Raw genomic sequence first — 26,096 nt, forward strand, 5'->3', positions numbered from 1 at the left:
GATTGAGGCGTTAGAAATTACAAAGTCGACTTTGGTCTAATTAATTAAAGGTTGTGAGGAGAATGTATTTCTTTATGGCACTGCTTCCATTTGGTTGAATCCGGGTTTGATGATTGAGAATAAAATGGTGTATTGGAAAGGATGGGCTAGCAAAGGAATTTTGAGGATAGAGGATGTGTGGAGAAATGATTGAATGGTTGTGTTTGAGGATCTTGTGCTCCGATTTGGATTGAGTAATAGGGAATTTGTACGGTATACATGTTTGAAGCAGTTACTGTTGGAAAGGCATCAAATGCTTAGTGAACCATTGAGTGACAAACCACAAATGTGTATGTTTTATAGTGCTGCTCCAAATGTAGTTTCCACGTTTACTAAATTGATACCTGTACAGGAGTGCATGCTGGCTTCATGGGAGACGCTGAGAATGAAGTGGGTGACTGAAATGGGGAGTGAATTATCGGCAAAGGATTGGAATAATGCTTGGCGGGTGAGGGTGAGAGATAAAATGGATTTGAATTTAAGGTATATTCATCAGCGAATATTAGGGCGTATCTATTGGACCCCAGTGAAGATGAAAGGGAGGGGCTTGATGGCCTCAGATTTGTGTTGGGGGTGTAATCAATTAAGTGGAACTTATTTGCATATGTTGTGGGAATGTGAAAGGGTACTTGCCCTTTGGAAGGATGTTTTGGATTGTGTGGATATGGTGTTGGGTGATCCCTTGCCTCGAAATTTTGAATCTGTGATTTTCCTCTGAAATGAATGTAGAGGTGTGAGATTCTGTGATGCCTCTGATTGGATCAATAGGGCATTGATGACAGCTATAAAACACATTATGAAGGTTTGGAAATCACGGAAAAAACCATATGTTGATGGTTGGCTGGTAGATATGCAAACATTGTTGGGACATGAAAAGTCTTGTGCTTATCAGCTTCATCGAGAGATTGCTTATTGTGAAAGTTGGGAATCCTTCAATTATTTATTTGGGTAAAGTGTAAGTTGGTCGATTTGGTTGATGATAGGGTTAGGCTGGGAGTTGGTGTTGTGGTGTTATGTTTGTGTGTGTATGTTTGTTGTGTGTGTTTTTAATATATGTTTTGGGTATAGGGTGGGGAATCTAGATGCGATTTTATTGTTGTATGGTTGAGGTTTTGTATTTAAAAGAATTTGTTAGAATATTGTTACTTTAGTGATTCTCACGACTATTGTTATTGTTATATATGAGGTAAAATTTAAATAAAAATGAAAAAAAATAAAAATAAATATTAAACGTGTAAATATTTTTCCCGTGGTATCCAGCAGCGTTATTGGGCTGTAATTGCTTGGTAAGTTTCTATTTCCCTTTCTAAAAATTGTTATTACAATTGAGTGTCTCTGTCACGACCCTCAGCCCTGACCCCCACTGGCAAGCCCACAAGCCAGGTGGGATCAGGGCTCGGATCTTTAATAAGGCCAGACTTCCACTTTTCAATCCCTCTTGGGGCCAGTCCTGGCGCCTTTGGCACCAGGCTCATCAGTTGCGAGAGGCATCTGCTTAAGGGACTATTTTATTAAGGCTTTCAGCCAACATGGAGGCATCCACATAGCTAGGTTCCTAGAACCAAGCTATGCGGTCTAGTGTTTTGGGTGTGATGGCCTAGGGACTACTTTACCTGGACTACTTTACAGTGGCTATTTAAACCACACCCGAACAAGAACACACGCTTTGCGTTACTTTGCTTCTAGCAACGTGACGCTCACCGTGTCCAGCTTCTCGCGAACCTGATGAATTCCGGACCTGCAGAAAAAACAAAGAAACATTGTTAGCAGCAGAATCTTATCTGCAATCTTCATCCATCTCTGCTCACAGCCCCTGGCCATCTCTGTTGGAGGAGTTCGCCGCCCGAATCGAGGGACCAGAGAAAAGGAGAAAGACATTAACAGAGGTACTAGAGACATTACAACCATAAAAACGCTTAAGGACTTACCTGGCTGGCTACTTCTCGACCGGCACTGCTCCGGAAACCCCATCTGCGCTGGGTACTCTCTGCGACCTACAAAAGGAACAAAAACAGGTCAGTGAGAACAAGGCATCGCTGCGCTACGCAAAGCGCCTCCTTAGCGCATCATGGCGCTATAGCGCGCCATCACCTCCCAGTGAGAACCAGCACATTCCGTTCTCCGAGTGGACACTCCACGCCCCTAGAGGAGATAAAAGAGACATTAGAACAGACAAAAGGCATGCAAGAAATACGACGCCATTAATTGCAACAAGACCTACCTGAAAGACACTACAAGGGCTGCAGTCAGTGAAGTAACTGGACCACCAGCGCCCACAAAAGCCAACGCGCCCCTGCCCAGAGAGCAGGACGGAGAGCGCACCGATTCCAGGAACCAGGTGAGAAGGGAACCTGGAGGGGCCCGAAATATAAGGAGGTGGGGGATTAAACTGCTTACCTCGGTCGCCCAGTCCTGACATAGGGCCTCATTACACGGTAGGCGGAGAACCATGGCGCAATTAGCGCCATGGTTAATGCCGGTAAAATACCGGCACCGCCTTGGTGGAAAGGGGAATTACCGCCCTATTCCAAGGTTGGCGGGGCGGTAATTCCCCCTTCCGCCATTGCCCTTCCCCATTCCCATTTTTGCCCCATAGGGCATAATGGGAAAGGGGAAGGTGCTAATTACGGCACCGCAAATTGCGCTACCGTAATTAGCTCCCTGGGTCCATTTGCGGGTTGGTTTTTAACGCCTGCAAAAAGCAGGCGTTAAATTCCCCAACCCGCAAAGGGACCTCGTAGTAAGGCGGTAAGGGTTTACCGGTACCGGTAAAATACTGGTACCGGTAAACCCTTACCGCCTACCGTGTAATGAGGCCCATAGTCTTCATTTTCCAAGCAGAATTCCCTCGACACCAAGGCCACAGGGGAACCATCAGGAAGGGCATCAGCGACCAGCTGGCTGGGTGCTTCCCCGCGTATACCAGGTGAGCGTAACAGTCTCCAACTGTCTGGGATTTTTCCTCTATTTTTTATTTTTTGAATATTTCATAAATTATTAGAGCCCATTTTTCTGGACGTTTCTTCAGTGTTGCATTGCTAAGACCATCAGGGCCTGGGGCACGTAAGTTGCTAAATTTATTCATTATCGACAGGACGTCGGCCAAACAAAGTTAAGTTGGGTAAAAGCAGTTTTGTCTGTTGCTGGCCGATCTTTTAAGGTTGTTTTAGGCATTGATATATTTTCTTCCCTTGTAGCTTCAGAAATGGGATTTAGTAGTAATGTAGTCAAGCCAGTGTTTCTTGCGTCATTAAGTCATTTCCATATTTCTTGGCTTCAGTTCATCATTTGCTCATTATTTCTGTGGAGTTTCATAGCTTTATAATGCTTTATAGAGTTCTTATATTTTGTGTGAATATTGGCACCTTTCTTCTTCCCTTCTTGCCAACCTAGACTTTGTAATGCTCTTATGTCTGTTTTCATTGTTTTCCTTGCATTTTTAATTGCCACATCACATAAGCTATCTTGTTTAAGCATTTTATTGGAATATCTTCGGGTGTTCTATTTGAACATCATTAGTGTGTGTGTATAGTCTTGGCCTGTTTCTCTTGTCTGATTTAGGTTTCCTGGGAGTTTGTTTAATTTGTACTCCGTCCATTTGATTCTATTTCGTTGTTCCATAATTGTACAATACGGATTGTAAAATTCATTCTCAATTTGCTCCATATGTTTGTTCTTAATAGTTAATATATTGTGATCACTGAGTTCTTATATTGTGATCACTGAGTGCTGTCTGTGTTATGTTAAATGTAAATGGTTTCACTAGGATTATTGCTTCTGATGAGATAAATGCATAGTCAATGATCGATGCAGCACTTCCTCTTTTCCAGGTGGCTTTCGGTGGGTGATTTCCTTTGAGTGTACCATTCAACATTGTAAGGTTTCTTAGTTTCATAAGTGATAGCCATCTTTTAGTTTTTGGTTGTCTTGGGTTTGCTCTCTCCTTGATACATGATATATTTAAATCCCCCGTTACTAGGGTTATATATGGCTTTGTTTCATTTGCTATCAAACCTAATGATGTTGTTATCATTAGAAAGAATTCCTCATCAGTGATTAGTTTGATGTTCCAATATATGTTCAATATAGCTGTTTTCGTATTTTGCTTATGTTGACCATTGCTTAGCTCCAGTCTAGCCAATTGGAAACAAGGGTTGGGATATTCCCAACGGGTTAATAGCACTTTTAGTTCTTGTTTTTCTGCAATGAGTAGGCCAGCCATTGGGCGCCCTTTCAGTTGTTTGATGGCTGGTATCGGTATGATTTCAAAGGGAGGCCATATTGGGTTGATTGTTATCCATGTCTTTTGCAAGATTAGTAAGTTATCCTCCATCAAATTCGTAATTAGCTTTAGATCTACTAAATGGGTAAAGCCTCTGGCATTCAATAATCATTTTTCGGGATTGGTTTTCTCTGGCTCTAATGGTTGCCATTATACTTTGTTTGATTAGTGGCTTGTTTTAATCCGTTCCATGACGGGTTGGATTTGGGAAGACTAGCATTATCAATGTATACACTTCTCTTTATGTCGCTGGTTAGTCCTACACAGTTTACAAACAGTGGTTCTGCCTCATCTCTTCCGAGGGAAGTATTCCTCTATGGGTTTCTGTGCTGTGTCGGTATGGTCATTTGTTTTTTTTTCAGTCATTCTAGGTACTGTACCTACTTTAGAGAGACATATTCCAAGTTGTAGAAAAGCAGAGTTTTTGGCCCATTTTATTTCTTCAATATTTTGCGATTGTATTCTTAAGTCTGCGTTATTCATTTTTCGTGAGTAATGTAAGAGTACTCCTTGTATGTCACTTAATTGTATTTTTTCCAAATTTGGGACATGATAGCAAATAGGGTTTTCCTGTTTGGATATGAATAATTTCTTCCTCTTTCTATCATACATATTTTTATTGTATCATCGTAATTCAAGTGTATATGTTTTACTGAAGTTTTCTTCTTTATTTCTTGTTCAATATCATTACTCCTATTTCACTCTTGTCGTTTGTGTACTATGGTTTCAGTCTCCGGTTGCATTGATAATTGAGCATTTCAATATTTACTGTTTTTATTACACTTTCGGTTCAGTGTTTTAGAATCTTTGACTTGTTTATATTTGCGATCAACTATATTCTTTGTATTTGATATCCGTTGACTTTGAATCAGCATTGCTCTATTTGGCTCTATTGTTTGATATTGGAGATTATTGTTCCTTCCCTTTTGTGTACATATTGCAATAGATATTACCTCTTCCAATGAGTCAAAAGTATAATTAATTGCTTTTTTCTCTGGACTCATTGTAATTGGATATGTTGAAAGATTGATGGTGTTTTGACATATGGGCGTGGCTTTGAGAGCCGCTAAGAGAGAAAGTTAAATATATGCTTATATTTACTGCTTGCTAGTACAGATACAGTCAAGATACAGTACGTTTGTTAGAAATCAACGTTCTCCTACCAGTATTGAATCAGATAGATGGTTTCACACAGCGTTTCATGAAGTGAACCAAATCGCAGGACAGCGCAGTTAAGTGCTGTACAGAGAATTTCCAGCACAGATCAGCCCTTCACGTGCACTCCGACACGGCTTTCACGCGTGGATGCTGGGATTTGATGGTGTTTTGAAATATGGGCGTGGCTTTGAGAGCCGCAGTATTGAATCAGATAGATGGTTTCACACAGCGGTTCATGCAATGAAACAAATCGCTGGAGAGCGAGGTTAAGTGATGTACAGAGAATTTCCAACACAAATGAGCCCTCCACATGCACTCCCACGTTGCATGTTTGCCATTTCTCATTGGTTAGTTCCTTCTGGGCTTTTATTATGTCGTTTACATCAGGTTTCAGTCCATTGTGTGTTTTGTCTTTGGCGGGCCTCAGTCCTAAAGCCTGCCCAGGCTCTAGTGTGTTTGGGAAGGCAGGAAGTCAGGGAGAAGCAAAAACTTCACTGGCCTTTGTTTGTAGGCATGCCCGGCCGAAACCAATTCCAACTGGGCAGGTGGCTGTCCTAGAGGACGATCCCCCCTGTGTGATTGACAGCTTAGTGCTGTGAATGAATGGGATTTTGTATATACGGCAAGTGTTTTAAGACTACAGGCACAGTTGACCACTGGAACATCAAATCTAAAGATGAAGACACAGAGGGAAACCAGCAGCACCAGGACCGCCTAAGCACCAGTGAAACCTTGCAGTGTGCTGACCCTGTTTTGCAATCAACAGGGAAGCTCCACCAAGGACAACTTCCTCCCTTAGGCTGGTGGGACCAACTAGACTGAACACCAGCTTTGTTCTGGGCCAACCCCTGTGATGCTGCGACCTTCCTAGGCTGCAATTTCCCAATACACGGGGTACCTGGACCATCGATGAGTGCAACATCTGCCAAAGGACCAATCCGGCTGAAACATTGTGTCCGTATTAGTGTACAGAAGCAAGGAATCTTCATCCAGAGTCCCCTCTCTAGAGTTCAGGACTGAGGGAGCGAGGCTATTCATTCCTCTTTGGTGCTGAGAAAAAGGAGCCAAAACCACAAAGAGCCGCCAAAATTAGTGGAATCCATTGCTGCAGAGTCCCTCTCGAGAGTGCTGCCACAGAAGCTCACCAGGTGTCCTCCCTTTCGCCACCACAACTAATGACGAGGAACAAGGGTCTGCATGGCTGCATCAATTAGGAAGTCAGCTGGAACATCTGCTTCACTTCTAAAGTACTGTGGGTCTTTGGGTTTAACCACATTTAGCCAAATCTATTGCTTACTAGCTTGAAGAGTGCTTCTTTCCATCATTTTGAATTACTGCCATTCGCTTGCGCAGGCCTAACAGCTTATACACATCAGGAAGGCTCTCTTGAGCTCCTGGAGTTGTCTTCAGTGAGCTACTGTTCAACTAACATTTTCTAAGAAGATTGCACCAGAACTAGAACTGTCCTATTGACTTTGGCTGTCCTGGCTCCCTAAAGGCACCCCTTATGAAACCCTATTGGCTTTGGCACTGCATGTGCCCAATAAAGGTTTTAATTGTTTTACATTCTCATTGCTGGGCAAAATACTTTCCACATCCCTCTGGGAGAAAACACGATTGTTACAGTGCTACAGTGTTCTACTCAACTTTACCGCTTTTTCCCTCCAAACTCAATATTGAATGGTGAACCATAAGTGCTACTACTGACCTTAACTGATGTCACTCCGTGTGCTGGAAATGTTTTAGTAGAAAAAGAATTTACTCACCTGTCTTATTACTGCTTGAATAACTTGATTCTGAAATTCTACTTGATATTACTATTAGTTGCTGTATATCTAGTGTGATTCTTTTGCTTTGTGCATATAAAAATACACAATTTTAATATAACATTTAAAGGGTGTAAGTGTTTACTTGACTACTTGTATTTACTAATTTCATTGTACTGCTCTACAGATCACAGTACTCCTTGTAAAATAAGCCTGGCTACTCAGCCACTCTACCAACTTGTGTAGTACAGGCTTATGTTAAATGTTCGGTCATTAATACCAAGCAGATAAGTCTTGAGTTTGTCCAATAAAACACAGTTGTCTTTGAAAATATTTTGCAGGAGAAGTTCATTTGGACAGAGCATTCACAAAAAACGTAATTAGGGTACAATGCATTTCAGATCAAACTGACCTATTCAAAGGTTACTCACCGTTGCTATGATAAAGAGCAACGTTGCAGCACGTCGTACATATTTATTAAATCGAAGTTCCAGATACTAAAAAAGAAAAAATAGGCTTTTAAAACGTGAGATTCAATGAGGGAAAACACATATATAACACATTACATATATATAATTGTTAGGAATCAGGACTTCTTTAAAAAGCAGTAGGTTGAATCGCAGATAATCTTTTTGGTGTACGTTTCTAAAGGTGTAATTGTTATGGATTCCTTCCTCCCACAGATTCCTCATTTAAGATATATATATCCCAGCGCAGCTGATCTTTGAAAACCATTTTTGCTATCAGGGGCCACAGCGCAGCTCTACATCAGCTCTGCCCACACATATATGCGGCCAGCGCTGGACATGACATCAGGGCTAGTATATATTGAAGTACTGCACTACGTGACCTTAGTTAATCGTTCACTTCCGGAACAACACTTTCTTCGAAGTAATTGCTTCAGACGTTCTGTGCCATTTCAAATATGACAAAAGGCTCAGAGAGGGCAGGGACTTCCATTAGGATTGTATGGTGAGGAAGAACATTCTTGAATCTTGCAGCTGACTTGCAAAAGGTAAGTGACCTGGATACTTCTACTGAGTTTGATATGCTTCTGGCACCCACTGCAGAGAAACATCTGCCTTCATTTCAATGATAGATGGCTTCGGTGGTTGAAACCTTAGGGTTGTTCAGGACCTCGGCGGCTCCTTCTGACTAGACTTTTCTTTTTCCTCTACACCCCCCACAGTGGCTGTTGGTCTAGGCAGCCACAGCGAGCCACAAGACCATTATTATCCCTTCCTTATCCCTGGACAGGGAGAGGAAGAGGCTTCATGTAACAGAGGTACTTGGCTAAGGCAGCCTTCACCTGAGGGAAATTAATGCATCCTGTGAATTGGCCAAATTCTTTATTTTGGCCTCTGGTCTCAGGGACTGCAGAGCACCAACCTCTGGGAGATATGAGAGCAGACATTGAAGCCCTGGTCAATGATGGCAAGGAGGCAGCCACTCAAATTCCATAGACAGGCTTGGATACAGCTGACTGCATGGCTCCTAAAATGGCCAATGGAGCAGGAGACACTCATGATTGATAACCTCTGATTTCAACCCGGTTTGTCCAGGCTAAACGGATGGGTATGCCTTTTGATGGCATCTATTTGTTCAGAGCTAAAGTAGATGATTTCTTCCAAAAATATCAGTCATAGAAGCAGCCTGCCAGGTCTCTGGGCCTCGCTGTACAGCAGCAACAGCCGCAGCCCCCAAAGGCAGTGGTAGGTGTTTTCAAACCTTCACCTCTTACGCCCACAGGGTCAGGGGTGTAGGCTCACTCTGGCAAACAGATGCAACAGCCTATTTTCTGGTGCCAAAGAAGGATCTTTGTCTCTTGAAACTGTACCTGTGCAACAACTAGTTTAAGATGATTACTCTAGCTCAGATCCATCAAGCCCTCAACCTGCAGGACTGGCTAGTCTCTTTGGATCTCCAGGATGCCTACCTCTATGTGCCTACCCACGTAAATCACAAAAATTAGCTAAGGTTTGCAGCGGTACATTGTCACTAACCAGTCCTGCCATTCAGTCTATTTTCCGGACACATGGTCTTCACCAAATTGCTGGAAGTGGTAGCAGCTCACCGCAACGGTGAAAGCCTTCTTGTCTTTCTCCATCTGGATGACTGGCTTGTCAGAGCTTGCTTCCCAGACCAGGAGTCAGCACACTTATTCTACAGCTTCAGTTTCTCCAGAAATTTCAAGAAGCCTCAGATTTTGCTATCTCATCCCTCCAATTTATCAGGGCAGTCTTTGTCACTCGTATGGGCAGGGCCTTGCTGCCCAACAACCGATAAGCAAACCTCGCCAAAATGATTCATGACATCCAATCACAAGAGAGAGTTCCGGCCCTGGCTTTTCTGCACTTGCTGGGAATTATGGCCTCCTGTATTTTTGTGGTACCAGAGGTCTGGCCATGTATACTGTCCCAGTTGTGGCTTCTCAATTGTCAGTGGTCTCAGTTTCAGGGACGTACTTCAGAACTTCTTCAGTTCTCGACAAAGGTTTCACGAAATCTGGAATGGTGGTCCCATAGAGACAAGTTGTTAAAAGAGGCATTGTTTCAACAATCCTGGCCCTAACTGATGCTAGTCATGGACATATACTTGAAATACAGGAGCGCTCACTAACAGTGAGCGACCAGTGGTCTCAGAATGCTGAGAACCCACCAATTTTCTAGAATTGAGAAGGAATGCAACCAGGCTGGCCCTCGTCACCTACCTTCCTTCGGTACAGGAAAGACTGTGGTAGCCCTGACAGACCACATGGTACCCATGAACTACCTCAACAAACAGGGTGGTTTGGGATCCTTGTTGCTATGCAGAGAAGCAATGTGACTTAGCTTCTGGGCAATGGAGAGTGACATGTCTGATGGTGGGTCATCTGGCTGGGATGAAGAATGTCATTAGCCAACTGGTTACACTTTGGGAAAAACTGAAAAAGTGGAGCTATCCAACGTTGATATTGGAGCCCATTAAACAACTCTACAGCAACACAACATTCAGAATCAGACTATTACAACATGGACAATTATCACTACCCATAAACTCAGATAACGGGCTCAAACAGGGTTGCCCCCTTGCAGCAACACTTTTCAATCTTTACACCTCAGATGTTCCAGAACAACCCCCCCCCCAGTTTCAGGCGGCAAATCCACCCAAACTAAACAATACTCAGATTCCACATCTCATGTATGCAGATGACATTGTCATCCTTGACAAGATCCAGATTGGGCTACAACGAAGCCTAAATGACTCGGAATCCTATATGTTGCAAAATGGCTTTGAGATAAATACAACCAAAATGAAAATCATGGCCCGGACGACGGTGCGACAAGCGAAAAACCTATCTTTTAACTTCTACTTGAATAGTAAAAAACGGATGCAACAAACATCTATCAAATATCTGGGAATTGCAGTGAACCATTTGAAAGTAGAAGCAGACTGGCAAATCCATCTAAGATCAAATATATCTTCACTAGCCAGACAAGGATTAATTCTAGATCGAAAATTCAGAACATTTTTGATGAAACCCATTGTAATCTTCTATCGACGGAAAGTGTCCGCTATTCTTACCTACGGGAGCGGATCTTTGATAAACCGCGACCAGACAACATGGGATGTCTTGGAAGGCCTAATCTGGTGGAAAATCCTGGTCCTCCCTAAATCCTTCCTGATACAAAGATTCAGACACAAGATCGCTATTCAATCTCTACGATCCAAAGTCGACTGGAAAAAAATTGATCTGTATAGAAAAATGATAAACGATGACGACATCCCAGCCTACAAAATATTTCAAGAGGAGAGAAATGCAGTAGCTAACACGGTGCTGACCATATGGAAAAACACAGGTAAAGGCCTAATGACAGCAAATAACATAACACAAGAGATGCTAATGAATGGTCCGCAATGTACAAAAAAAAAATACAACTAAATGACTGGATATACACCCTATCAGAGAAATCACAGTACCAGATGAACTTGAACTGTGAGTTAGATATCCGTGCCCTCAACAAACTTCCATCACATCTGAAGCAATTCCCAGATCAGATGATAAGTGATCAATTTACCAGATTACGACTCAACCAACTACCAACACGCAAACCCATGGCAAAAACCAGACAGATCCCTAAAGTGGAAACATTCTGTCGATTTTGTGAAGAAAAATAGACCCTTAAGACTCTCAACCACGTTTTAATGATCTGCCCGGCACCATCAGACAAAAAAGCGCTGTTCAGAGGAATGAAATGTACCATTGGACCGAGTTGAAACTCCATGACAGATGGAACACCATACTATCAGGGTACAACAGATGCTTAACAACAGTTCTGGAACCACATAACTTCCATGACGAGTCCTGGGCCTGCAGCTACTGCGGAATCAAAGCAGAAAAAAAGCGAATCTAACTAAAGGACTACGGGGATAAATATATCCTGAAACTACGTTCTTTTTACTCCTCTCTCCTTTTGTTTTCTTATTGTATCTAATCTGTTAACAAGAATACGAACATGTATGATAACTAAATCAAAAATGAAAAGTTTTGTAAAAAACTATACCCTTTTAAATAATAATTGGCCAACTACAGGCCCATTACGAACTTCCCGTTTATTGGCAAAATATTGGAAAAAGCCGTTGCTTCTTTACTCATCAGAATCAATCAACTTCACCTCCTAAATTACTATCAGTCAGGGTTCCACCCCAAGTGTATTATCGAGACAGCCACCATCCTGGTGGTGGATGATGCCCTCCAAATCATGGATAAGGGAGGCTCATGCCTCCTCGCCCTACTTGGCCTCTCAGCTGCATTCAACACCATCAACCACCACATAATTGCATCCCTTCTTGCTGACAGGATGGGATTCTCTGGCATAGTCTTGAATTGGTTTACTATCTACCTCTCAGGCAGACACCAGTATTTCCATATGAACTCATCACATTCTAACCTATTCCAGGTTTCCTGCATAGTCCCTCAGGCTCCATTCTCTCACCAATCCTTTTTAGCCTCTACATGGAGCCTGTGGGTACTCTGCTCAAAGTCTCCAATATAATCATCCACCAATACGCAGACAATACTCAGTTGTACATGAGAGTGCAGGACATCACTTGTCTCTGCAATTACCTAGCCATCATCCACTCCTGGATGTCAACTGCCTACTTCAAACTCAACCCATCCAAGACTGAATTCATCCTCATTGTTCCACCTGCTAAAAAACAACTTGTCCAACAATGGCTCAATGATACATGCCTAGAAGGATGTTATCCACAACTCTCAGACTCAGCAAAATCCTTAGGCTTCACCATTGACAGCAGTCTGTCCTTTCAGAAACACATAGCCAAGAAACCCCTAATAGACTGGCTCAGAATCTTTACCTTTTGAAAAGTCAAACCTAGCATCCTGCCGCAAGACTTCCGGACAGTAATACAGGCCCTGGTGGTCTCGCACATCGATGGGGGAATTGATCTCCTGACAGGGCCTCCAGTTGTTCACTTGGCTCCCCTAAAAGAAGTCCACCAAGCTGCAACACATCTGATTACAGGAGCATGAAAATTTGACTGAATCACCCCCATCTTATACAAACTACATTGGCTTCCACTCCAAGCCAGGATACTGTTCAAGACTGCATATACCATCTAAAAGCAGTCACAAGTAGCACACCAGCGTACCTGGCGGCTAAGCTCCACTTACATGGTGGCACACGCTCCTTGCGCTGAAAATCAACCAACTGGCTTGAATCACAACTTTTTCGCAAAGAGAGGAACCGCAAACAATCCTTCTCTTCTCATGCACCCGCCCTCTGGAACTCAATCCGGTGCCAGCTCGGAATGCCCTCACAATTCTCCAAATCTCTCAAAACACAGCTCTTTCAACAACACCTGATCAAGGACTGATTCCAGTGGACACACATACCGATGAACAGAACTGCGCTACTGTTAAAATATGCCAGTCAAAATGGTGGCTACTCACACTCTGTACAGTGCTCTGATGCTCTAGAGTTAGGTCTGCATTCTAAACCAATAACATAAAATAAATTGCGGATGACTTGAACAGACAAAATTCGGCCTCCTGTGGTAGAGTTTTGTCAGGAGGTATTGGGGGAGATTTCCTCGCAGTGGTGGATTCCTCAGGTGGACCTCTTCACTTCTAGTGTGATCCGGAAGCGCAGGTGGTTCTACTACAGGGACGTTCCTTTGCAGGGAGCACTGAATGATGCACTGACAGACGAGTGGGCTTTCAACCTGCTGATCCCTTTCATTTTGCTTGTTCTCAAGAGACTGCACCTGTTTGGGTTCGACCGGACTGAACCCAGAGAATGTGGTACCTTGTGTTGCTGGACAGGTCCATGTGCTCTCCTTGCCACCTTCCACAGAGAACAGACCTGCTCTCCTAATCGGAAGGACAGGTTCTCCATTCGAACATCAAGGACCGAACGTTCATGCCTGGTTGCTGAAAGGTTGAGGTATAAGGAGTGGGATTTGTCAGATAACATCCTGAAGTACTCCTCTCTGCTTGAAGACCTGCCACCAAGTCCATTTATGCCAGCAAGTGGTGAACTTTTCTGCTTGATGGCGAGAGAGATCTCAACCTTTTCAACCGTTCCACATCCTCAGGTCTGGAATGTGTACTTTCTTTGACCCAGATGGGTCTGCAGATTGGCACTGTGAAGAGGTATCTTGCTGCTATTTCGGTTGTCAAGAGAACCACAGAGCAGGCCTTGCTTATCACAATCCCCACAGTGATGCAATTTTTCCAGGGATTCTGTAATCAGTTTCCCCCATGCCAGTTTGTTGTTTCACTTGGCACTTGAATTTAGTATTAACATGTTTATGGGCAATCAGTTACAGCCCCTTTTTTCTTCTTCTTTGAGAATACAAACCCTTAGGTGATTTTCCTGGTTGCCATCACTTCCACTAGGAAGGTGAGTGAGCTCCAGGTATTATCTGTAAAATCTCCCTAATTTTCAGCTTGAATTTAGTATTAACATGTTTATGGGCAATCAGTTTGAGCCCCTACTTTCTTGTTCTTTGAGATTACGGACCCTTAGGTGATCTTCCTGGTTGCCATCACTTCCATTAGGAAGGTGAGTGAGCTCCAAGTATTATCTGTAAAGTCTCCCTAATTTTTTGCAAAGAGATGGTGATGTTAAGAGTGAGCTCATCCTTTCTCAAAAGATGAACCTCCTGTCTTTTTCCCTCCATTCATCCTTCCAAGGAAGAGGCAGGATTCTCTCGATACAAACCCTCAGCTACTGCGTCTCTCGGACAAGGGAGATCCGATAAAATGAGCAGTTTCTTTTAGGTTATGCTGGTGCCCATGCTGGCAGGGCACTGATCAAACAGACCCTGTTAAGGTGGATCATCTGCATTTCGGAATGCTACGATCTGTCTGGTAAAGATATGCCTGAGGGTCTCGGGCTCATTCAACAAGACAGCAAGTTGCCACCTTGGCTCTGCAATGCGGAGTCCCTGTTCTGGACATCTGCCGGGTGGTGACTTGGGCTTCAATGCACACATTGTCTAAACATGACTGCTTAGTTTCCCAGGTCAGTCATCTCAATATATACTGGCTCTAACGTCATGACTGGCGGGTGGGGGCGCAAAGAGGCGTGGGGCGGAACCGCCTTGGAGCCACATTGGTTGTGGAAAGGTTTCCAAAGAGCAGCTGTGCTGGGGGATACATATCATGAAAGAGGAATTTAGAAAAACATCCATCAGACAGAACATTACCGAAAGGTAAGTAATTTGTTCACTTCTTATAAATATGGCTGTAACTTACATCAATACAAAGGTATTCATAAAAAGTCAGGTTTTACGTACTTATCAGGATTATTGGAATGTTTAACAATTAAGCAATAATGCTACATTCCGAGGGTCATTACCAGGTGGCAACATCCATTGACCCTCATTAAAGGCCCTTACGCATAACAGCCCTCACAATGCGCTATTATTACTTGAATTTGGTTGTAGCCGTTGGTAAATTATTTTTACTCTTCACTTCCTTGTTGGTAGTGGTTTCTGCGCATTTTATTGTAGTAATTGGTGGTTAGCCGACATGTGTTTCAACCTCTCTGGGTCTTTATCAAGGCTTAGTTAGTTACAATTTAAGGCAATTAGTGCAACATTGTAATACGTTGTGTAGGTGATGAGTGTACACCATGGTCAATATATTTTAAACATGTAAAAATAAATTGAATTTTACATGTTTTTTAATGTTAATATGGTTTGAAAGTCAAGAGGGAGGAAGGAGAGGGAGGAAAGGAGTAATCATTATTAGTATGACATGGTGGTACAATCATAATATGTCTTTATAGTCATAATTACGACAGAGTACGTTGTTTAACCTGACATGGTAGGACTTACCTAAAATGTGTGTTGCATGGTTGCCGGTTGGCAGACTTGTTGTGGAGATTGCCGTCCTGTTGGGCTGTTGGGAGGTCTGCCCGGATGGGCTTGAGTCTGGGCAAGAAGGTTGCTGAGTTTATGGTAGCGTGTGTAAGGAAGGCATGGTATCAAACAGTGAAGACAGACACAAGTGATCACAGTTCAAGGGTGTTTATTGAACTTCAATGGGTTGGTCGAACGCCTATCTAACCTAAATCTAAAGATGAGAGCAAGCTACGACCATCAAATAATAAGAACGCAGTCCTAGTCGAGTCTCTGTCAAAATAAAAGGTCCTATTGCCAATCCTTACTTCTAAATACAAAAGGTGTGGGAAAATTGTGTATGTAAAAGAAAAGTGCTCAAGAAATAATATGTCGCTATGTCAGGACGGTTGAGCAGTTGGCTTCCCTTCCCCATGTTTTCAGAACGGGGCAAGGCAGCAAGTTTGAGCTTTGCACACACTCTGTCTTCTCTGCCACGAGGATACAGTTCAAAGCATAAGTATTGGGGCCTCCTGCCAAAGCCTCTTTTCCAATAACAGTCTCTTACTGCAGAGGGCCTGTCATAACAAGCAAATATCAAAGTTCCATACTTCTCAGGATCTTCACATGCACAAGTTCTCGCTTCCAATGTTCATTATGGGTCTCCTTCCTTCAGGCTTGGACCCACTTTTTACCACAATGTTTACACTTGGTCTCTCTCATTTGGGCTCTGACCATGGATCTCCCTCATTCCGGCTCAGATTATGGATCTCACTCGCTCGGGCTAGGGTCCCTTTAACACAATATTCTCATTTGGTCTCCCTCCTTCGTACTCAAACCATGTAATTCACTTTCTAAGGTTTCCTCTTGATATCAAAATCGAAAACTTTTGAATGTGCAATTGGCTTTGCTCAAACTGTTGCAGGACCACTTCGATTCACTTCACACAATGTTCTGATCAATCTTCTACTTTTGTTTCTGCCACTTCTTGGCAGGATACTTTAGAGAGACCTTTGATTGGGAACAGTGCCAGACCACTCTGTCAACGGTATTATATCTTCCCTTCTCAAGTTCAAACATTCATCAGCAGTTTAGCTTTACTCCCGTCTTTCCTCACACATGTTTAACAATGTTTGTTCCAATGCTCAGTATACAAAGTTGCCGCTTGCAACTTTGACTTCAACACAGAAACACTGACCAGTCTTGCATTGGTCTCTCCAACTCACCGGCTGTGTTGATCTCTTTGGCGCGTCTTAGTTTTTGGAGCCAAAGATGATACCCCAGCTGCAGCTGCTCCTCCCCGCCTTGGCCGGATACGTAGGAGGGCCTCCGGTATCTTGACAAACAATGCAGGATTCTTCAGTCTGGTTTCCTGGCCTTACGCTTTCTGGCTCAAAGTTTTCTTGAAAGTAACGATTTCTTGCCAAAAAGGTCAAGGGTATTTCCCTCCTTGCGAACCCTTCTTGGTTTGCCGTCTTTCTCCACTCCTTCAGCTACTGACTCGAAACTGCTGTTCCTTCGTGTGCTTTGCCTCACTCAGTGAACTCTCGTGCTCTGCTTTTTATCCATGTGGGGAAGTTTAATGGAAGTCAGGTGCGAGTGATTGTCAGTAATGGCCTGACTTCAACTCACCATAATAGAGGGACATGTATGCTGCTCAGGTGGGAGTTTGTTTTATCCCAGAGCGGGCTGTCCATGTGAAAGTGTTTGTGAAGGGAAAGGGGGTGGGGCGGTAAAGTTCACACATTTCCTACCTGGTAGGATGGGGTAAAGGTGTTACAGGGGTAGGGATACCGCACCTCGCCATCCGGTGTCCCACTCCCCGAAAACCCCTCACCCAGGTGATCCTCCCACACTGGTCCACCCCCAGGGTCTGGATCCAAAGGCGATGCCCATGCCCTGGCCACCTAATAGAGAGATTTGTGGGGCTAGCGGGTGAGACACCTTCTGGTTTCTCACAGGTGGCTCTCTTAGAGTGGGAGTTTGCATTGGAATTACCCATTGAGGCATGGAACCAGTGCAGCAGGTGTATGGAGTGTTTATACACCTTCTGCTGTTTTACCTGGCTTGCTATGTTCACGACCGGATGGGTTCTGAGGTGAAGGCTGTGGGCAGTAGCTTTAAGTGCTGCTTCAGCCAATACGGTCCATCCTGCAGAGATACTAATATTGCGCGCATGCGCGCGAGTCCATGCTAGGCAAGTCATGGTGACTTGTACTTTGGGGGACGCTAATCCGAAGAGCATGCATATGGTGCTATTTAGCATAAGTTGAGTGCGCACGTATGATTGTAGGTGCTTACATTTGATTGTTTGAGCGTGTGCTCCCATTTGAATAACGTCCGTCTCTTGGTGTGGTTCCTTGATTTTAATGGTGGTCATTCTTTTATTGATATGCAGCTCGGAAACACTGCTTACTTGGCGCATGCGCGCAGCTGCCCAGAGATGCTGCTGCTTTGAAGAATGTGTGCCAGTCCGTGTAACAGGTCAGCCACTGTAAATAATCACGCATATACCTTTGTGAGGATTCTCGGTGTCTAGTTGGAGCGCATGCTCCTAATGTAATAAGAACTGACCGGGAGGTATGCTAATTGGAACGCATGTATTGGTCCTATGGTGTTGGAGCACGTTTGTGCACTATGTAGCCTGGGTTCATATTACATTCCATTTATAGGTTTCAAGACAACCTGGTTGCCTTGTTGAGCAGGTGCCCTTATTCCTGTGAGCCAGTTCACGTTGGATTGATATCGGAGGGGGTTTCTTAATCTCTCTGAAACAGCTGTAGTAGTGGCGCCGGTGAGCTACAACACTACTCCTTTGTTGTCACGTACCTGTTCTGAGGCTCTTCATGTGAGTGCCACCATGATATTGAACCCCTAGTTAATTGGGCATCCTTTGAATGAGCCCAAGGGAGTAGGTGTGCAAGTGTATAGATGGTGCTGGTCCTGCATCGGAATGGTGGTCCTGGTCTGAGAGTGTGCTCAAGGTTGGGATGTGATCAAGACTGGGCACTTTGGACATCCATAGTGGTCCTCGCTACTAAGGTGTAGTGCTGGTCCAACTGTTGTTGAGCCATTGGTCATCTGGGGGCTTAAATGGAGCTACTGAGGCTGGGCAGATGGTGGTCATCCCTTGTTGCTAATTGTGTATTTCCTGAATGTAATTGGACTGGCACAGTGAGCTGAGCAAGGATTAGCTAGGATCCCATGAAATTAGTTCATGAGTCCAAGGTGTGAGGTGACTCGTGGGCCAATTGTCTGGGCTGGGGCTGTACTGGGCCAGGATTAGTAAATTGGTAAAGGGCCCATGTTCAATTGTGTGGGTCGTCAGGGCAGGGAGTACTGTGTCAGGGTCAATAGTTCTGGTTGCTTCATTTTTTACTTTATTACATACACTTAGTACATTACCGAAAGACATTGAGTTTGTGGTCTGAGTTCAGACAGTTTGTGACGCATCTAAACCGGCAGATGATCGGGCCTCTTGCTGTCTTAGTTTCAGTTCATGATTTCCGCCTCTTGCACCACACACTGCTGTTTGTGATCCAACCAATTGAATGCTCTTCTTGTCGTCTAGTTGGTTCGTAGAATGCCAGTGAGTTGCCAGCGGTAGTTTTGGGTCTCGTGATTTTATTGTACTTAGGTGTTCTCTGATTCGTATCCAGCGTTCTCTTTCTTAGTGAAAACTTCCTTGTTGTTCCAATTTCTTCTTGCCCTAATGAATTCTCCTTTGGGAATATTCCTGATGACCAGTTTTCTGTGACAGCTGGAAGCATGGAGAACTGAGTTGACCGCTGTATGTTTTCGATAGGTTTCTGTAATCAATTTGAAATGTGGATGGTGAGGTCCAGGAATTCTATTTTTGTTGCACTGATATGGCTTGTTAGTTATATATCAAAGCTGTTGATGTTTATGTAATTTACGAATACTTCAAGTTGATATTCTGTGACCTGCCATATTAAGATGATACCAATGCCTGATATTATTCTTGAATTCATCACTGGCCAGGGCGTGTGTTTTCTCTTAGAAATGCATAAAGCTCTTTGCTATGGCTGGGGCATAACTAGCTCCCATGGCTATTCCCTTGGTTTGACGGTAGTATTCTTCATTAAACAGAAAGATATTATTGGCAAGGGAGAATTGTAAGAATGTTTTGTCATTTCCAGGTGAGGGTAGTGTTAGGCAGAATTCTCATAAATGGCTGATTTCCCTTACCTAATGAGTCCCTCAGCAGCTTTGCTGGATTTCTAGGCTTTATTTTTTTCACCTGGTAAGAGTGTGAGCCTTTTTCCCACTCTTAAATGTGTTTTCCTGTGTGTGTTTTCACTTTTTGAGTGTGATCTTGAGCACTGGAGCCTCACCTACTCCATGGCCTCATATTTTTCATGTGTGTCACAAAGCACCTTCAGTGCAGTGACACAGGGTTGTCTTAAAGACTTCCCCCTGACTCCATTTTCTGTGACTGACTACTGTCCCTCAGAAAAGGTAAAGTTGCCATTAACTTTATTTTAGTCACTTTAAACCACAGACCCAGTACACCCCATCTTACATGGAGTATTGGAAAGGGTTAACTCTTATCCCTTTTTGTCTGTGTCTCTTGGAGCATTGTTTTGCTCCCTTTACATCAAGACTTGGCTGCTGGCAGTGGTAACTACCCTAACTTTTCTACTGCGATTATCTTATATAAACGTGGTATTGTTTTAGGCTATTATATTAGCCTCAAACATAAACCCGCTTGACCAAATACATTTTATTTTGGCCCCAGCTGGCTTTATTCGCCATTTCTTTTTGTTAAAGTCTTTCTCGTGCTTTTCTCTGCGCGCCAAACCGGGGATGATTCCTTTGTTCGCTGTCTTTTCATGGGCTTCTGCACAGGAGCCCACCTTAAGGCACCTGAAAGTCTGAGTAGGCAGGATGTGAGGGAGGGATCTTCGGACCCCTGCCATGGGTTCCCTTGGTAACCCAAGTCGCACTCCTGTTTGATTGGCTGAGGGGACTGTCCTTGCCAGGACAGCCACCCTGCTGTGTGATTGACAGCCAGGCTGTATGAATGGAGGAAAACTGCATAGAAAGCAGGTCTCTGGGACTGGAAAGGCAGAGTCGCCACTGTAATGAAAGAACCAACGAGGAACTGGAAGAAGAGGACCCCTACAACGACTGAACCGCCCGGTGAAGCCCTTCTGCAGGTCCGAATCTTCAGAATCCGACGACAGAGAAGATCCTCCAGGAAACGTCTTCCCTTGAGCTGGTGGGACCAACCAGTTCGCCCAAACTACAAGCCAGGACCCCTCCTCTGGTCGAATTCACTGTACAGAGCTACAGTGGGCCGGATAGCCAGGAAAGGTCGAACCCTGCTTGGGTTTTAAGGAGTGCACCTTTTATTTGTTGTTTTGCTCTGCTGCTGGCTTCTTGCCTGGGTAGTGCAGGACCCTCCAGTCTTCCTACTTTGTGTCAGTCCGACAGTCACTTCAGGAACCGTGAGCTTGCAGGAACCACCAGGAACATCTGCCTCGACTACAGCTCCCTCTCCGTTTTAAGGTACTGTGCATATCCGGTTGTCCGTCTCGTTCAACCGCGGTGAAAGTGTTTGAAATCTTTCTCCAAATCAAGGGCTTGTCCTTCACTTCTCTTTGAACTAATTTTTCTATCAACCAACCTCATCCAGAAACCGTGCCACGAACTTTACAGCGAACTACCCTGAACTGTGTGATCTTGAGCAAAAGACTTTTGACCTATTGATTTTGGCCCTAAGCCTTTTCTATCTGATTTTATCATTGTAGTCTCTCTTGTTCAATTGCCCTGAATACTTACCTGTTGGTGTGATTCAATTTCTGTTAACTTTGTCTTTCCCTCCCTTTTACATTGCTGGAGTGCCATTTTGCTCCCACTTCATTTTTGTGAGCTTAACTTGTCTGGAATTTAAGGGAAGTGGTGTGGTGTATTAAGAGTGTGATTTTTAAACTGCTTATAATAGTGTAATGTCGTACAACTGAAGAGTGAAATAAATGTATATTCTTTTACTTGAAAACCTTGAGTCAGTGTTTGCCTGAATCATAGTAATTGCTGCCCTTTGTGTAACTATGTGATACTGCTCACTTATTCTTGAGATAAGTCTGGCTGCTCAGCCACTGCTACCACTTTAACTGTGTAGTACAGGCTTGTACCAAAGGTGAAATTGTACTGTCACTTGTAGTCTTAATTGTGTGTGGTGTTCCCAAAGGGTACTGCATATAATTCTGCCTAACAGGGATGTCCTTGTTGGTAGCACAGGGGTGCTGTCTGACTTTTTCCTGGAGGTCTTGGGTTTCCCCTTTGCCTTTGTTTTCTTAGAAATGGCAGTGAGCAACTCCTGTGGAGTTTCCTCTATCAACTCCTCTGGAGAGCCTTTCAAGGTTCTCTCCCTTGCAGACCTAGCAAGCTCCTGTTTCCTTTTACTGGGAGGCCTGGGGGTGCTTGATACAACTCCAAGAGTTTCCAGGTCATTACCCAACAGGACTCTCCCAGGCACTTCACTCTGCACACTAACAGGTATGTCGACAGCCATATCATTACACTGGATGAGAGCTGGTAACTGGGGAAGCATTTGCACAGGGCCTCCAGCTAACTTGGTGAGGCGTTTGGGTGCCTTAGCAACATCCTCCACCTTGAAAAATGATTCATCCACCACAGTTATGCTGGCTCCAGTGTCTCTGATGGCAGGGGTTTCCTGACCATTCACAAGAACACTATCTTTATAATACTCTTTAGTATTATCTGGGATTGAATTATAGACAGGGACACTAAAGAAACACTAGCTGAGACTCTCATGGGTTCATCAGCCAGTAGGTGAAAGTTTCCACTTGCCATAGGTACTTCTTCCTCTGGGGAGAAGGCTAAGGAGACAGTGTGGACCCCTGAAGGGTTACCCTTGCATCTGGGATCCCCTTTCACATGGTCAGTTGACCCACAAACATAACATTTCCCAAATGTCTTGATGAATGGGGGTTTGTTCTGACCTCCATATGGTTTGGGTCCAGATGGTGCACTAGCCTGATTTGGTTTCCCTTGTGGTTCACCCTTATGTTGCTGTTTGTGGCCCTCTTTTGGATTGGAGGTATTAGAATTCTCTTTGTTATCTTTCTTTGGCTGTTTCCCCTCATCCTTTTTCTGAGTAGCCCCAGAATCCTTGTGAGTAGCCCTGTTGGCAACCCATAAGTCATTGACATTCTGAGACGGATTTTGTAGTGAGGAGGAAGAGGGATCTTGCGGAGGACGGAGTGATGGGAGTGGAGAGGGGCTAAGTAAATTATACATAACACGCACAGACTGCGGGTCGTCATGGGAGTGTAAGACACAAGAAGAAGGAAAGACAGGACGGGTGGGCAAATGACAACAAAGAGAAGGGACAGAACGACCACTGACACCACCAGCACAACACACGCCATATGTTAACAGGCTTAGAGACCTCCAAGGACGCAGAATGGAGGGATCAGCCACCCCACACAACAAGGATCAGATGGGTCAACGGAGAGGCCATAAGGGCATAGGGGATACGCGGCTTACACAACACCTTACTGACTTTCTCGAAGAATTTTCTGACATGGAAGAGGAGAGTGAGCACACATACACATCACCACGCCGACGCACACCAGAGGAGATAAAGGAATACACACAAATGCCATTATTGGAGAGAGGGTGGGGCAAGGCTACAATATGTCCCATGGAAGCATGCAGACAAGGAGAATATTAAATGTAGACTACCATCATTGAGTGGAGGGGCAGGGAAATGGATATATGAAATGGAAAGGCTAACTGCAGGACACAAGCTAGCAGTAGGAGATGTCAAGGGGTTACTAATTTCCATAATGGGTGACGCAGCAGATGACATTTGGAAGAGGGCGGGATTCCCAGGGGTGACCATCAGTGACACGTCGCATGATGGGGCACCGTTTGCAAATTGCAGACACGCACTATGGCAAGCGCTGAGGGTACAATATCCAGACACTTCAGACATAGGGGCAATAACGTCACACAAAATGCGTGAGAATGAGGACCCTGTTAATTACATCCAGGAAATTCAGGAGAAGTGGCGCCTGGAAACGCGGGAACCGTGGGGCAAAACACTAGCAATTTTTTTACCACATTCTGATACAGGGGCTCCCAGAACCAGTAGAGAGGCAGTTAAAATTATTTGGTAGGAATGGAAACAAAAGCATGGCCGGAAATACAGCTAACAATAGTACACCATTGTAGGCTATGGCAAGAAAAGATGAAACAGAAAGAGGAAGACAGAAAGGCAGATGAGGCAAAACTGGTCCAAAAGAACCTGTCAAAATATGCCATGGAAGGTGCGCTAATAACAAGCCCCGCCCAGGTGACACCAGTACCAGCCCCACCAACACCAGCCACTACACAGCAGCCGCAAAAACTAGCAGCACCACCACAGCAAGCACAAATTATGACACAGCAAATGCCACCACTGCCTCCATACACAGCCCAACATACATACGCTCCTCCAATGGGGGGAGGATACACGCAAGTGGGAAATGGTTACACGAATAACTACAGGGGGAGGGGTGGGTTAGCAAGAGGGAGAGGATTTGGACCAGCAGCACCCCAGCAAGGGGAGGGTTCCGAGGGTATAACCAATATGGACAGCAGGGGTACTCAGACAACACTGGAGGATACCCGTGACAAGTCCGAGAGCCGCCAACGTGTTGGACCTGTGGGCTAGTAGGACACTTATCATGCACATGCAGGGCAAGGCCGGCACAAGCAGGATGGGGAGAGCAAGGGCAACAGGGTTACAACGGGGGACAACATTACTATCAAAAACCACAGCCACAACAAATGACAGAAACACACGCGCAACAAGTGCCACCACAACCGCAGCAGCAAACATACACGACGCCCCCTACACAACAAATACAGCACCAACCAGCACAGCAACAAGCACAACAACAAATGACAATGGCACAACAACAGCACATCCAAACGGTACAACAACTCACTCAGATACAGGACAACGCACAACTACTCACGGACATGCCAATACCACCGACGCAAATGGGAAAGGTGATGATACTGGGTCACAACCCATACACAGGGAACGGACAATCACTATACCCCCAATAGGACAGCCCACAGACGTCCTTGTTGTTTCCCATCCTGTCGGTAACACCTAACCCTGCGGAGGAACCACGCATAAAGGTGGCGATAGGTGACAAAACATTTTCTTTCTTAGTTAATACAAGGGACACTAGATCCTGTATTAGGGAAGGGAAGTTCAACTTGTCAGGCGATGCCATGCACACTCAAGGATTCTCTGGGGCTCGAGGGCTGGTTCCTTTTACTGATAAGGAGATGTTATCTGTCGGAGACCACAACCTATCTCTGCCACTGTTATACTCAAAGCAATCACCAGTTAATATACTTGGGAGAGACATCATGAGCAGACTGAACATGACCATATCCTTCACTGACAAGGGAATAGTATGCTCCACGCCAGGCATACACATGCTCACCACACGACACATACTCCAGGCTTACTGTGGCAAGAAAGTGGCAAGGGCAGAACCAGTGGATGGGGACCTCTTCCAATATGGGACAGACATGGCAATAGCATGGCTACCGAGAATAGAGGGCAAGGTGTGGAGGAGACCGGCAGCATACATGTTCAGACCCACTAGTGAGGAAGAAGGGGCAATAATATCAGTGGACATTGAGAGTATTGTAGCAACCAAAGACTACATTGCAGTTCATGCACAGGATGGAGAAGGCAAAGCATGAAGGGCAGTGGTAGCACTGGCTGAAGGATGTCGACTGACACAGGCATCAGATGAGGAGCTGTTCTCAGACGAAGTAGGAGATAGGGAGATGGTGTTCCAGATGAACATTTATGTCTGGTTGAGGGTGACCTATAAGGAGGTAGAAAAGAAAATGACAATGGCACTAGAAGCACCCATCCCTACACAAGTACCCTTCTATGAGGAAGACTTAGCAGCTGTACCCACATCACTATGGACTACTAGTCCCTATGACGTGGGTTGGATAAAAAGCATCGGAGGAGTACAAATAAAGCTGAAGAAAGGTGCAAGGCTACCCAGGGTGAAGCAGTACCCACTGTCTAAAGAAGCTGATGAAGGGATTTATGAGACAATAAGTGCCCTAGTGGAAAGAGGAATATTGGTTCCATCAGAATCCCCGTGCAACACTGCGGTATACCCTGTGCGCAAGGCAAAGGGAGGGTCTTGGCGTTTCATGCAAGATCTGAGACCACTTAACAATATTGTGGAGGCAGAGTACCCGATAGCTGCTAACCCAGCCACAATACTGTGCGGTATACCAGCAGAGGTGTCACGATTCACAGTGATCGACCTCAAAAACGCTTTTTTCTCAATACCATTGCACCCTGACTCGCAAGATTTAACAAGTTTCACATACTGCAACACAAAGTGGAAACACACTAGACTACCCAAAGCGTACTGTGAGTCACCATCCATCTTTAACAGAGTAATACAATTGGACCT

The 26,096-nt window shown here is 44.5% G+C and overlaps 1 protein-coding gene across 1 annotated transcript in view; it reads right to left on the reverse strand.

Annotated features, from left to right (window-relative positions):
* Nucleotides 1-26,096, reverse strand: part of LOC138514391 (sodium-coupled monocarboxylate transporter 1-like) — a 987,363-nt gene that overhangs the window by 906,239 nt on the left and 55,028 nt on the right. Inside the window, exon 2 of the mRNA XM_069629873.1 lies at nucleotides 7,677-7,742. Coding sequence (XP_069485974.1) covers nucleotides 7,677-7,742 — 66 coding nt within the window. The remainder of the gene's footprint in view (nucleotides 1-7,676; nucleotides 7,743-26,096) is intronic.

This window comes from Ambystoma mexicanum, chromosome 12 (genome assembly GCF_040938575.1).
Source record: "Ambystoma mexicanum isolate Mex_15411 chromosome 12, UKY_AmexF1_1, whole genome shotgun sequence".
In the NCBI taxonomy this organism is placed as follows: Eukaryota; Metazoa; Chordata; class Amphibia; order Caudata; family Ambystomatidae; genus Ambystoma; species Ambystoma mexicanum.